This window comes from Mytilus galloprovincialis, chromosome 4, assembly GCF_965363235.1.
Source record: "Mytilus galloprovincialis chromosome 4, xbMytGall1.hap1.1, whole genome shotgun sequence".
NCBI classification, from domain to species: domain Eukaryota; kingdom Metazoa; phylum Mollusca; class Bivalvia; order Mytilida; family Mytilidae; genus Mytilus; species Mytilus galloprovincialis.
Genome location: NC_134841.1, coordinates 19,608,885 through 19,624,715, shown reverse-complemented (window position 1 = coordinate 19,624,715; position 15,831 = coordinate 19,608,885). Strand labels below are relative to the sequence as shown.

Sequence of the window (15,831 nt, the reverse complement as noted above, 5' to 3'; positions counted from 1 at the left end):
TCAACGCTCCTTGTAAGTAGCATTATATTATTGGTCTACTGTCTCAATGACGCTTATGACAATGACAGTTCTTGGTCATTCGTTCTTCATGTGTTTTGTCATTTGATTTTGCCATGTGATTATGGACTTAGATTTTCCTCAGAGTTCTGAATTTTTGTGATTTTACTTTTTACATAAGATTGCGTAGTTATCATGTGAAAAGGTTGCATGTTGATGCAATTGTTTGCATCTTTAAGTATATATCCATTATAAAAGTAAGAAGATATCCAAACAATTTATATTGAAATTTGTATTTTATTTTTAACCCAATCATTCATAAAGCTATTTGTAATCTAATGTAAAAAATCAAAGTAACAAATAACACTTCTGCATGTATATACTGTATTAAAACCGTATTGTAAAGTTGAACGAAATAATTACAACAAAATTGAAATGGATGTACGCAAGTGACGGCCTTTAACACTGAGAAATCCAATATTGTTAAGTCGACTATAAAATCCTCTTACATGGCAATTTTGTTTGCAAGATAGAAGAACTTATCTTATTCATTGTTCTTTTTGGACACTATTTAAAAATGTTGGCAGTAATTTTAATGTCTAAAGCATCTTATATCATTCAAAATGCAAATATTACGATATTTTTCTAATTGAAGAGAGATTTAGGGTCGTTTAAACTAAGTAACTAAGCAAAAAAGAAGTAAAACCAAGTATATCTGTAGATGTCTATTAAGCCGTTACCATAGATCACAACTTTTTTTCATTTTCATAGCATGTTCTCTTAAGTATCTTTTGTTATATCATTAATCCCGAAAGGGTGTGTTCAAAATAGAAGTTCTGTCCATTTGCATTGCTGTGAGCTTAAGTTAAGTTAACTGGTTGGCCTTAATTATATCTGTATCTTGCGTACTGAGTCACGGTTAATGCACACACAACTCGGGCGATTTCGAGGTTTTATTGTCTCAGGCATACACTTTTCTATTGCTAGAGTTTTATTCTCGTTTGGAAAATGTCTCGTATGTGCATTGCTTTTATAATTATAAATTTAAAGCATTGCGTACTATGAAGTTAAATAATATGTAATAGTTTCTACTGTATAGTTGACAGTTAGCATTTTTACAGATATACTGCGACTGTCACGTAATGTTAAATTGAAACAGAAGTAAATTTATATTCTATACATTTTGTAATTCAAATATTGTACAAACATGCACACATAGTTTTATGAAGGAATAAAATTACCAAGACTTAACAAAACTTATACATTTTCAAATTAAAATTGATAAGAATGGGTTAATAACAATAACATATAGTAATACTGGTTGTTCTTTTCAAGCAAACATCACATTCGTTATACCCTCAAAGTTCATAAATATCAACAAAGTAACAAAATAAGACAATTTAACATAACATAGACAGGGAAATAGATACACAAAACAATACTGCAATTTTGTGTCTCTGTTGTATGTCTTATCTCTATTTTTATGAAGAAGATTTTTTAAACATGGAGGCATAATGCAAACATGAAATCTGACACCTATGGTTTCCCTGTCCCTATTAATTCCTTTGATGCTTACAGAGAATTGCTCTTAATGATCACCAATGTATGATAATTTAATTTGGAAAACAGTTCTGCTTACAAATTTACAGATATGCTAAAATCTAAGTGCTGAAAAGCAAATACCGAGATCAACGTTTATACCTACTCATTATGAGAAGACAGTAAAAAAAAGGAAATCACTGACATAATCAATTTCAATAAATACAATCACATATGACAAACAATAAAATGATGATCAAGACCTATATAAACACAAAAATTTACAAACAAACATAAACTTAATTTTGTACAACATGTGTTTATGAAATAACCTTCATCGATTACGGAATATTTATAATAATGGTTATTTAGAATTGATTGGTTATATCTCTCTTTCTCTTACACACATTTATAACTTACTATCATTCGTTATAGAATATAAGCATGCATACACAGATTTATGTTCAGATCAAACTTTAACATTTCCTGATGAAATGATGTTCCCTTATATTCCCTTCTTCGTGTACTAATGATCATGCAAGTATGCCTTATTTACAGTTGCATAGACCTAACATACACTTAATTGCAAAAACAAAAAAGTAACAAATTGTACAGATGCATACTAGTAAAGCAACAGTATTAAGAATACACGAATTATGTGAACTAATATTGAAATAGCAAGTAGGAATATACTTTGAAAAGAATAAAGAAAATTACCGAGTATTTTTTTTCCTGCGATGAAATAAAAAAAATTTCAAATAACGTTAATTTTGTTTAAAGTCATCTGTTCATAGATATAATATTTCAATAATGTACAAAATGTCGATCAAGAGACCAAATTAAACGCCATAAACTTCAAAATATTGAATGAGAACTTTTGGGTCACTTTTCTACAATTTTATTTGTGACTTAAAGTTACGTTTAGGAAACACTCGAATCCATTTTTTTATTATTATAACTAGATGCAAGAGTTTTCAAACTAAAGATGTTTACTGTATTTGTAAAGTGGAATGAAACAATTTTACATATTGTGTTTTTTCTCGTCGCATAACTTTTTAGACATAAACATACATAAAGTTTATTTAAGGTATAGAATCATATTTATGCCCGGTAATAAAGAACATACAAGAAAGTAGTACACATTTCGAAATTTCTAAGCATAGTGTTTCCGTCAAAAGATAAAGAAAATACATTAATGAATTTATGAAAGGAGGACGTGTCTGACCTGTTGCTTAGAAAAGAAATACATGTTTTGTACTACCAACTTAAGGGAACAGGTGTACCTTAATAATCAATTAAAGGTGAGTTGATTCACGATAAGGTATAGTCCTACTATGAAATGACTGCGACTTTATTGGAACGAGTGATATCGAGAATATTATATCCCTTGCGTTTAACTCAAATCATTCTATCTGAATGTAATTAATATTTAGTTAGTTTATCTATAATATTGAAATCGAATAAAATCCGATGATGTAAAATGATATCCAATTCTAGATGTTTTTGTGTATGATAAAAGCGGAGTGGCACACAAATTTGTATTTTAGTTTGAAAGGTTACATTTCAGAAAAAAATCAAACAAAATCCATGCTCGTTCGTACTATCTTAAATAGTTTTGGCATCCGGTTCATGAGCATGACGAATATCCTGTCAGTCATAATTACAATCACATTGTCTTTATTTGCTTTTTTCAAAAAGAGTAACACAACCATATAATAGTGGACAGAAACAGAACTTGAATTGCATTCTTGGTTGGAATAATTGATCCGTTTGGTATTCCAGTCTCCTGTGTCCGATCTGCAAAAAGAATGGATATTAGTGGCACTTTTTTTTCATTGTGCATCTAGGTTAGCATTTGTGTATAACAACTACATGTAATGCAGGTAGATGTCACAAACTTATCCCATCAAACCACATAATCTACATTAATATCATTAACGGTACCAACATGTTAATACGTTATGACCAGTGAAAAAAAATATCAGGTGAATAAAATCGTAATGTATACAACCAACTATGATTGTTTATGGAAAACACCTTAAAATTAAGGGAAATGGGGAAAAGTGGTAGCAAGGCTATTCAAAACAATATCATACTCACACATGAGGCTTAAGTTGATGTTTAACATTAAACTACATAAATGTCAAAACTATGAACTGCTACAACAAAGTAATGCTTCAGAGAAAGTGAAAAGACCCACACATCATCAAGAAATTGTGTGATATTGCCGACTGTGATATTTGTTTCTAAAGTTTGGATTCGCATGATGTTGGACGGATGCTAAGCATGGGACGTTTACCGGCGACATACACGGCTTCGTTCTTTTTTCGGGTGTTCATGCGATTAACTCGCTAGTTTGATTTATGAGATTTCAACATTTGTAAATTACTGTTGCCTACATGAAGATTGATATATAATATGCAACATGAGGACTTACAGACAATCACATCACATCACAGTTGTCATATATTTTTTATATAAAAAAGAAGATGTGGTATGATTGCCAATGAGACACCTGCCCTTAAGAGACCAAAATGAAACAGAAATTAACAACTATAGGTCATCGTACGGCTTTCAACAATGAGCAAAGCCTAACCCGCATAGTCATCTATAAAAAGCCCCGAAATGACAATGTAAAACAATTCAAACGAGAAAACTAACGGCCTTATTTATTAAAAAAAAATGAACGAAAAACAAATATGTAATACATAAACAAACGACAACCACTGAATTACAGGCTCCTGAGCATTGATTGCCTCTATAAAGATCAATGATGTTATGCAATGTTAAGTCTGTTTCCTCAATTGCGCTTAGACTACATTTGTTTTGCATTACAGTTTTTACACTTCTATATTCTGTCTTTACTTATATTTTGGCCTGGCACATTAAAACCACGGTTATAATAGTTATCAAAGGTATATAATTCATCAAGTACGTAAGAACTACGCAAATGTGTAAGATCTATATGCACTAAGAAGAGACACAAACCACTTAATTTGTTCGCATCAGCAAATGATAACTGTTTCAAATACAAAACGGACTATCAAAATTAGTCGCCGACTTTCAAATCAAGAATATTACAATTTTATTGATTTGTTTGAGTGTGGACTATTTTGTCGGTACAGGTATGATACATGTATTAATGTTATTATAAAAAGATGTAAGTGAATTAATCAAACTTTTGTAGAAAAAAAGAAGATTATAATAACTAATACAGTTATGGCAGTTATTCTTACCATTATTTCTACCATACGTTTCAGGTGAATTTTGGTATCCATGAGACCATGGAGGGAAGTACTGGTCTTCGTGGCCACCTTTCCATGATGAGTCATGTGGATCAATATAATTATGTCTAGTAGTTGGTTGAATAAAGGTATCTGCCGTTGTGCTAGGTGCTTCTGTTCTTACCACTAATTCTAAAAGATAATAACAGTATAATAGTTATCTTGGGTTTTTTTGGTGTTCTCAAGCATTTTATATTTTCGCATGCTAAAGCAATGTGATTCCTTGTCCGGATATTGCAATACTGTCATTGTCATTTTGGACTGATCAGCTTTTAACTTTTGTATAAGATTCGATTTTTCAAAAAAAAAAATACCTCGGGAACTGCCAAGACACTTATTGTCAAAATACATAGCTATATAATATTAGTACAGCTAATGCAATTCATTTCAAAATAAGAGGCAACAAGTAAAATAATGTTCTAGCTCGTAAAACTTTTTAATATTTATCCAGAGAAACTAAATTCTCAATAAAGCATTGTTCAGCTTCAATATTTTGGTTAACAATGAATATAACAACCATAACAAGTGGCCTATTTTCAAAATGGCATCTTAAAAGTAGGACAATAGTGGGACATTTAAAGAAAATGGCAACATTATAACAAAGAGTGTGATTTTTTTGTCAAATCTCAAGATTTAATACGAAATTGAAATTATCAACATGATTTTACTGTTAACCTAATTTAAGAACGAAGGATGACGATCAAATTGTTCATATGGTCATTCATGGGTCAACAAAATGCTATCATCAACAGTAATCGAGGATAGATTGTAAAAAAAAATCCAAATTTAATATCATTAGAAAATTTTATGCGATTGATACAATTTGCACTCAGAAAAAGTATATGATATATAAAAAAGAAGATATGTGGTATGATTGCCAATGAGACAGCTATCCACAAAAGACCAAAATGACACAGACATTAACAACTATAGGTCACCGTACGGCCTTCAACAATGAGCAAAGCCCATACCGCATAGTGAGCTGTAAAAGGCACCGATAAGACAATGTAAAACAATTCAAACGAGAAAACTAACGGCCTTATTTATGTAAAAAAAATGAACGAAAAACAAATATGTAACACATAAACAAACGACAACCACTGAATTACAGGCTGACTTTTTTTCCTATTTAATTTTTTAGATATCATGATGTATTCTAACTTTTAATTTTGAAGTAATGCCGTCACAGTGATGCTACAAGCCCAAGGATTAATAAAAACACCTAATATAACGTTTTAAGGGACTAATTCTAATGAAATTCGTTTGGAACGATAATTTTCATTGGACGTTGACAAATATTTTGAAGGGGGTAAATTCCACGATCTACCAGTCCGTAACTAAGAAAGCCACCATTTTGAATTCCGAATTTTTTTTTGGTATGTAATTTCTCACAAAATAAACATGAAAGTCACATTTTGAGCCTCAGAATCTTCTTTTTGTCAACAATGAAACCATTCTGAAGCGTACGAAAGGTATAAATACGTCCAGTATTTATGTTTGACATCGTAAGTATACATATGACGTCACATTATTTAGTTGCTAAAGACCATGCAACAGTTTCGCGGACTTTTTCATTTATATCATTTTACGCTAAAAAAAAATATTAAGTTGAATTAATTTTGATATGCTGCATCAGAATGGAGACATCTGTATTGTATTTTAAGCTTGGCCTTCGTAAAACTTTATTTTACTGTTGCAAATATCCGTTTACCTAGCTCCGCTACACGTCCATAGGAAAACTCAATTTTCGACAGTAAAATCTACGTTTTACGAAAGCCAGGCTTTAAATACAATACAGTTATCTTCTAATTAATATCATCGATTTGGTCATTTTCAGTAAGATATTTAGATCATTCTTAATACTAAGGTTTTATCCTAAACGGGCATATATAGCCATAACTAGATTTGGTGCACCTATTAAATATTCTGTTTGTAACGCGCTTCAACTTTCTACTTGGTGAAGAAAACAAGTTTCTGTAGCCCGAATTAACATAAAAATTATGAATCTCAAGACGTCGTTTGATTGGGTTGATGTCTCAGTGAAGTGTACACTGTAATTTCAGTTTATTTGTACAAAGAACTATGAAATATAGTAATTTTAAAAAGCGATTCGTCTAGCTGTATAATGTATAATACGTTAAAGGTAATTCAAACGAACAATGTAGTTCTTTATTTCAAAGAATTATGCTTACCAGATAATATGACGAGTTCTTCATCCTTCCCTAATTTGTTTGAAGCTCTACATATGTACTTCCCAAAATCGTCATGTCCTATCATTTTTATTCTCAGACTTAATGTTATTGTGTTTTTGTTATCCTCTGTATATAGCTCAATTTGATATTTATAATTATTTTCTATCTCTTGTTCATGCCTCACCCAAGCACTATATATGTGTGGATTTGCAGTAATACGACAATCCAGTATAGTCTCTTTTCCTATTGCTTGACTTATTCTTTTGGGAACTAAGAATATTTCTGGTGAAACTGTAAAAATAATGGGAAGTTACATCAGCATTTCGTTTTTCGTGAAATCCAAATTTCATATTAATTACATAAACAAACAATCATTATGCTACTAATTCAATTTAAACATCTTCATGTCCCATTATCAACCTAAAAAAATCTAACTGACTGCAATTTACAGGATAGCGTCAATGTCGAAGAAAACTTTGATGAAAACTGATATATTTGAAGAAGCATTGACCATTTGTCTGTATGTGAATATAGAATTTATATTTACATTAAATCGATAACTGTAAGACATTTTTTTAAAATACAAAACTACTAACGAAAATTACTAGCTTTTAATATGATGATAGTATAATAATAATGTTATACAAAAGCAGTTTTTTTACCAAATTTGATTTATGTTATGGAAGATGAAATGGTTATGCCTATCAAATTATTGCTGTTATGTATTTCATTTTTTGAATTGTTCCTAATACTAAAGAAAAATATGCCTGCATTTTCGACCGTAACATGTATTCCTTCAGTATACCAACATTGTTTAAAATCAGCATTAATATAAATAACCAAAACGGAAAATGATTTTCTTTTAATACTAGTATGCTATTTCGTAATATGTTTTATCAGATGTCTAATGAATTTGTTATTATAAAACATAATCCAATCACATTATATTTTTATTTCAATTTGGGTAAATGAAATATATTCCGTTTCTTTTCATAATAGCTTATTGATAATTATGTAGACATTTTCATATATTTAGGAGAGTATACCACAATAAAGAAATAATGAATACAAATTTCTATCCAAAACATTTAACCATGATTTTTCATTGACATGATTCTTTTTTATGTAGAACAGCAACATGTAAATTAATAGTAAATTAAATCCAATATTTTACGAGTTTTTATATATTAATCAACATGACTAAATCCTATATTATTTTCAAATATATTCATAATGCCAAAAATGGATTACATGTTTGGCTTGGAAATACATTTTTTAATGCACGTAATGGCAACTCATCAGTATGAATTGCTGATATGAACTGTGTTACTTGTAAATATTCAAAAAGATTTTTGTTACACTTTGAACCTTAAGCAACTTTTAAGTGAACGTATTTAAATGTCATAAAATCAAAGCAATTTAAACCATTATACAAATTAACGTATTTTTGATGACATATTAGAATCAAAGGTTACTACTAGTACAATGTATTTTGTAGAATGTCACACATATCAATTCCAAAATAAGTTGAATTAAAAAAAAATAATTACGTAAAAAAAAATCGATTTGAGAAAAAAAAAAGGTTTATAAAGTTCTGTATGACATTGTTATCATCTGTTTTCCAGTATCGTCCAAAATTTGTGTTAAAAAAGGACTATTTCCAATTAAATTCGTCGAAATAGATAATTCGTGAGTTCGTTGTGTATTTTCTACAGACAACATAATTATTTTTTAGAGGAAGAAAGATAACTCTAATTTACTTTCCGTCAATCCATTGTCATTAAGATTCATTCTTGTGTCTTTAGTTTCTTTAAATTACTTTATAGTTTGTTTTTATATGTAATATGATTAATATATAATTTAAGAATGCCATAAATCTTACACTCCACTACAACTTTAATCTCTTTACTAGCTGCTGGTGGTATACCATTTACTGCTACACATTCATATAAATCTTCACAATAGCGGGATATGTTGTATATTATTAGAACTTCTCCATTCTGACCAACAACTGCAAAAAAAAACAGAATCAGTAATAGATTCATTGTTCAGTATCAAATTAGATTGTGCTTTATTAGCGACAAACATTTTTTACAGTGAACGGAAAAATTAAACAGTGCAAATAAATAATTACATTCATACACTATTACTACTGTGGTATTTTTTGACAAATTTGACATTTCTCCTTTCGAGACAGAAAAACTTAAGGCTTTCTGGTACTTCCAAAATCATTAACGAAGCAATATCGTAACCCACCGCATGCTGATGAAAAATATGATTATTTTAAGATTTTTTTCCAGATTACTCATCAGGGATCTACATAAAATATGTGTTTGTTTTTTTTTTAAAGAAACGAACTTTTGCACCATTGTCTTTTTACGCGAGATTTATCAAAATATGTGGACGGCAAGACAATTTGTCATCATAATTTAATTATGAATATAATTTAAAGAACTTGGACCAATCGAACCACGCTTTGATTATCAAAAACCAATCGATCTGTCTGTGAAAGGATTTTCCGTTTATAACAAGTATTTCATCATTCTTAAAACATATGAAAAAGAGTAAATGCCATACTATAATCCTCCGATTTATTTACATCAGACCTTCCATTAACGAATTGTTGAGTGTATTATTAGAAGTACATCTTTCGCTAAACAAAGAAAAAACAACATAATAATTTATATTGATAAAAAGTAGAATTACAAAAATACTGAACTCCGAAAAAAAATCCAAAACGGCAAGTCCCTAATCAAATGGTAAAATCAAATGATAAAACACATCAAACGAATGGACAACAACTGTCATATTCCTGACTTGGTACAGGCATTTTTAAATGTAGAAAATGGTGGTTTGAACCGGGTTATATAGCGTTTAACCTCTCATTTGCATGACAGTCGCATCAAATTCAATTATACTTACAACGATGCGTGAACAAAACAGGCATAATAATTAAATAATAAATTAATAAATTGTCAAAATAGTGGTACAGCAGTCAAAACCGTGTCACAATCTCAATCAAAACGAAAACAATCGAATATTTAACAAAGAAACACAAAAAAGCATATATCAAATTTAACAACCACGTTCACGTTCATTGCTTACTTATTTTTGTTTTTTAAATCAACCCATCCAGTAATGAAATATTTGAAGAAAACAAAATTCCGAAAAAACAATTTAAATCCAAGATGGTCGGTTGTGTCCGTACTTATATTAGCAGTTAGACATTAATAATACCAGATACTGCTTGCAGTTTTATTGAAATGGGTAACACGTGTCAAGAGAGTACATGTATAATGGAATAACAAAATCCAATAAACTTGAAAGTATCAAACAATATCATAGTTCTTTTAGAAGAATGCAATGTTAAATAATGAGTCAAATATCAAAATAGTCGAGAGTTTACAATATCATTTAATAGAATGAGGTGGATGAACTTAATTTGGCAAAACGTTTAGAAATTTTTCGGTTCCCAATGCTCTTCAACTTCTTGCTTGATTGTTTGATTTTTATCTCTAGAGGTTACACACTGTATTTTGGAGCAAAAGTGACTATAAACAGTTTTGGTTTTACTGTTAAGACCGTCATAGTTTTCTTGTTCACACACATGTTAGATGAAAATCAGTGTAGTTCGACATATTGCCGGGTTTGTACTAACGTTAGCATAACGAAGGGTGTCACTTGTAGAGCATAATCTGCGTACCCTTCCGGAGCATCTGAGATCACCTGAGTTTTAAGTGGGGTTCGTGTTACTGAGTCTTTATTTTTCTATGTTGTGTTTTAAACACTATTGCTTGTCTATTTGTTTTTTCTTTTTTAGCTATCGCGTTGTAAGTTTATTTTCGATTTATGAGATTGAATGTACCTCTGAAATCTTTCGCCCCTCTTTCAGAACAAATTTTATCATATAAGAATGCATTCAAAAGGCAATGAAAAAATTCCTACATAGCTGAATTCCACGAAGCAAAAAATGGTCTGTAGTTATTTCTTTGTTGTGCTTTGTATGCTGTTTGTACTCTTTCGTTTTTCTCAAGGGTGTGGAATATTACTTTGGTATCTTCTGTCTTTCTTTTAACACTAATAGAGACAAATTAAATTATTCCTCAATAAACGTTTGAAATATGTTTTTGACATAATAAATTAAAGCAACAGTAGTTTACTGACGCTCTTATCTCATTAATCAATTATGACGTCATTCAAGGATAGAAACAAATGTTCAGGAAACCGCATGCACTCCAAGAGATCAACACGCGTGTTTCGTCGACAAGGTAAACGTCACCCGCTTTGCATACATTTCTGTGACTTTATTCCAGGCTCAGTCACAATGTTACAATTTAAATTGTTATAAGACATAATCGGTCAAATTTCAAATCAGAATACTTGTCGTGTATTTATAGATGTAGGTCTGTACACAAATATTGCTAGTTAGTATATACACATATATATCGTATCGGATAACCAATTCGTGATGAACATAAAAACTTATGTAGTGTCGATTTATTTATTACGCGTCATAGTTTACGCAGTTTTTGTAAAATGCTTAAAAACCGATATCAAAAACCGATATCGATATCGATATCAATATCAACCGGTCCATTATATGATATGGGTTTTTGATTGTTACATTATTTACTGCGGATCTATATTATTATTTTCTGTATATGGAAAATTAAAGATTCTAGGTTATTGTAATAAAAACATTAGCTCTGAGCCCGGGTTTTTATAGCTGTTTTGTTTTGTGAAGATGTTAATAAGTTTGACAGAGGCTTTATAGGTGATTTTATGATAGGAAAAGAATTGAAAACTAAATAAATTGGCGGATTTGGGACGGGATGTCAAGTACTGATGAACGGAATATCAGTACACTATAGAAACCTCTAACTTCTCCGTAAAATCATTGCTTCAAAACTTGTTGTACTGAGAAATGTTTTATACTTATTGTTCATGTTGTTGTGAGGAAAATAGTTTAAATGAGACAACACAAAGCAAAATACTCATTTTGTAACCTGTTGATGAGCGTATAGTATATATGTTATTTAAAATCAATGATAATAGGGGAAAAAAGTTCCCAAATATTTTTATATTAAATGTTTCAAGATAATTGTATTTCGATTTTTAAAGGGTACAGAAACGATCCATACTGCCCCTAAGTAGTAGTTTTATATTAGCTCTGATCGCGGGTTTTGATAGCTGATATTATAATGTTACATGAAGATGTTAATGATTTTGAAAGAGGCTTCATGGGTGATACTGCCGTCAACAATAGAATGCTGTTCTGTAAAGTAATTTCTGTAATAAATGTTCATATTACAGTTAAGAAAGATCCAAATCTTCAACTTGAAATTGAAATGGAAATTAAGAATTAAGTAATAAAATTAACGGTACCAATTTTCTTGCACCAGATGCGCATTTCGACAATACATGTCTCTTCAGTGATGAAATCCAAAGCTTATATAAAAGATGAAGAGCTATAATCCAAAAGGTCCAAAAAGTATAGCCAAATCCGTGAAAGGAATCAGAGCTTTGCATGAGGGAGATACATTCCTTAATTTATAATAATTTCTATCATTTTGTAACAGCAACTTTTAATGACACAAAAAATCCGTATTTTCATGCCAGTACCGAAGTACTGGCTACTGGGCTGGTGATCCCCTCGGGGACTAATAGTCCACCAGCAGAGGCATCGACCCAGTGGTAGTAATAAAATTAACGGTACCAATTTTCTTGCACCAGATGTAACATATGTATGATTTTTTTTACACTTGTCTTTTAAGTCAATTGGGTTTGAGTGTATATTGTTTCCAAATGAAATGCCAGAATCAATTGCTTTATATATAATTGATACGAAACAAAACCGATATAGTTTGTAAGATTTTTTTTATGTCATTAATAGCATTCCGGTTATCAAAATAGATGTGGTCGGAATTTTGTTAAACAAATTACAAAAATAGAAAAAAAAACAGAGAATAGACTACTTCAAAGTTATATTAAAAATTGTTAACACTCAATTAGTTCAAATTATACAAAGTACCTGTCCAAGAATTCATATTTAGAATTCAAAAAAAAAAGACTTAACTCATCAAAGATACCAGGATTGAAATTGTATATTTACACCAGACGCGAGTTTCGTAATTTTTTGTTACCTTCTTTTGCTGGATGATTTATATCAGACTTACGTCTGTACCACGTTACGGTTGGTTCCGGAATTCCTGTTGCATTACAAAACAGTTGCACTGTATCACCTTCTTTTGCTGTTTTCCTACTAGTTGATGATTCCTCAATAATCCTTGGAGGTTCTTAAATAGAAAAAAAACAGGAGTAAATCACTTCTAGATCAACTGACATAAATCACACATTTTTTGTGGACTTCAAAAGTAAGAAATTTGTCTTTTTTTATGTTATATAACTTTTTAAAAGCATTATGAATTAACTGAGCATGACACGTGAAGTAAGAGCGAATTTTAGAATAAAGCTAAAAGATAACAAGCAAAATCTATAAATGAAACTTTTAAAGTTTTAAAACATGTTTAAATTGCATTATTGTTTTCGTTTTATAATATGATATTATGTCATAATGTACATGTAACGCACTAATAAAGTAAAGTAATGTTGATGATACAACTAATGACCTTAAATTAAAATGTAACACGCCAATCTGAATTGCTAAATTTCGTAAATGTCAGATATGTTTTCTGTTAAAAATTCAAATCAAAGTTCTTTTTTGTGTGTTACTGTGAGTATCATAACGAACGTATTTATTCGAGATCACCTGGAATAACTTGTAAATTTCAGAGGAGGTATTAAGTTATAAGTTTGTTACGGATTATTGCAAGTCTGCGATATCGTTATGGTACGAGTAGCCAAAATAGTAATCTGACATTAAAAAACATTGTTTTATCGTGGTGAAATAGCAAGTTCCGTGTTTGTATTGAACGACATGTTTTATGTCCAATATATGTTCATCGGTCAGAGTTAAAGCAGTTACAAGTTCGAAATAAGACTTAAAATCTTCATTTTGAATATCTTTAACCAAATTGGGCTAATAATTATATTTGGTCTTGTTTAAACATTTAAGTAGACTTGCAAATTGTGCTTTAAACAAAATATAATATACTCTAACTTTACATTACCATTTGAAATGTATCGAAAACCTACCATGTACATATAACATAACATATTTAATTTTTACTGGATCAGTGTTTATCTGACACATGTATTTTCCGGCATCAGAATGTTCAACATCCCTGATGTATAAGTTCCAGTCATCTTTAAACGGTCGTTCTACACTTATCCGCGCATCTGATATAATGCGCTGGTCTCTTGCTGTCAACACTTTTTCTCTTGGGTCTAACCATGCTACCTGTAATAATTAATTTATAACTTGAACGAAGTTTTCTAAAAGAAACATAAAGAAACGAAACTTAAAATCTTTGTCTTCACATTGCCTTTGATCTTGTATGTTGACCAAAAGCTACAATCTTTCATCAAATCATTTTAGTTTTGACCTACTTTGTTAGGTTCTTATTATTCCTCTCTTGCACAAAAATATGCAAAAATGAAAACAGAACCAACTTTTGATGGTACCATAAAACTCAGTTATGACAGCTACTTAGGTCTGATACTTCATTCTACATTCATTTTATGGTGTTTGTATCTTCTGTCTGTTATTTACCAACATTTGGGATATAAACAATCGAAAGTAAGCTTACAATTGAAAAGAATAAGTTTCGATTCATCAGCTGAATACACATCTCCTTTTATCTATATCTATAAGTATGTGTAACAACCTGGAACCAGACTAATGGTATGATCTTAGAGGTTTATACAGAATTAAGTTTGAAATATAGACAAGTCCACGGCCGGGAAGGGTCAAAGGGAGAACGAAAACCTAATACTTCGTATCAATAACTTTTTCTATGCAGAAGGTGAATTCAGAAAAGTTTGTAATGACTCATTGGACACTTATTCTGTTTCTAATCGAACTTCTTCTTGCCTATATCTATTGAATTTATATCGTAGGTTGACAAAGTTTGTAAGAGCCCAAAGTTTGTTTTCCTGTATGTTAAACTGTCTCTTTTGTGGAAAGTATTTCAGAAGTTGATGAAATATTACTTTATCTTAGTGTCAATGAAATCAATTTTAGTTGGTATTAGACTTGCCATTTTCAAAATGCATATTCTTAATCACTTAATTGGTTAACTGAAACATACATGACAACTACACACGATTTATTAAAATTGAAAATATAAATTACTTCGTGGAAATGGAAACAAGACTACCTATTTTTCATTTAATGTACAGTTGAAGTTAAATGCCTCAAATGTCATTCACTAAGCAATATTTCAGAATAAGGCAAACAAAAAGAGGGAAATTATTCCATTCCAGTTTAGCTGACTTGATTAATATATGACTTACCATCGATTTAAGTGTCCGTTTGATTGAATATTAACTTTGAGTTACTGTATGTTTTGACAGTAAGAAAGTGGTGAGTTTACCAAACTATTCCCAGTGTTAATAAATTTGAAAATATCAAATTAATGGAGAAGTCGATTACGTAAATAGAGAAAAGGAAACCAAGCCTAAATATTGAAATGCGATCTTACTTCCTCATAATTTTATTCATTTAATATTTGATATTTGCAAAATAAACATCCTTATAGAATGATCATCAACCATAAACATGACTTCATAACTGAGTTCAGGGCTTTTAACCACGCTTGAATGATCGTATGTTTAAATCTACTGTATGATTCATTCAATTTCATTTCTAGTAAGTTTACTTTTGACTTTCTTGTTTCATCAAAATCCTCAAACTTGAA

At 30.3% G+C, this 15,831-nt stretch overlaps 1 protein-coding gene across 3 annotated transcripts in view; it reads right to left on the bottom strand.

The window, feature by feature from the left end:
* Nucleotides 1-709: 709 nt before the first annotated feature.
* The window catches only part of LOC143071563 (lachesin-like), an 84,941-nt gene continuing 69,819 nt past the window's right edge, over nucleotides 710-15,831 (bottom strand). For all 3 annotated transcript variants that reach the window (XM_076245940.1, XM_076245941.1, XM_076245939.1), the window contains 6 exons: nucleotides 14,168-14,372; nucleotides 13,156-13,308; nucleotides 8,895-9,023; nucleotides 7,013-7,303; nucleotides 4,773-4,952; nucleotides 710-3,333 (listed from right to left, as the gene is read on the bottom strand). In XM_076245940.1, coding sequence (XP_076102055.1) covers nucleotides 3,227-3,333; nucleotides 4,773-4,952; nucleotides 7,013-7,303; nucleotides 8,895-9,023; nucleotides 13,156-13,308; nucleotides 14,168-14,372 — 1,065 coding nt within the window. In that variant the 3' untranslated portion in view covers nucleotides 710-3,226. The remainder of the gene's footprint in view (nucleotides 3,334-4,772; nucleotides 4,953-7,012; nucleotides 7,304-8,894; nucleotides 9,024-13,155; nucleotides 13,309-14,167; nucleotides 14,373-15,831) is intronic.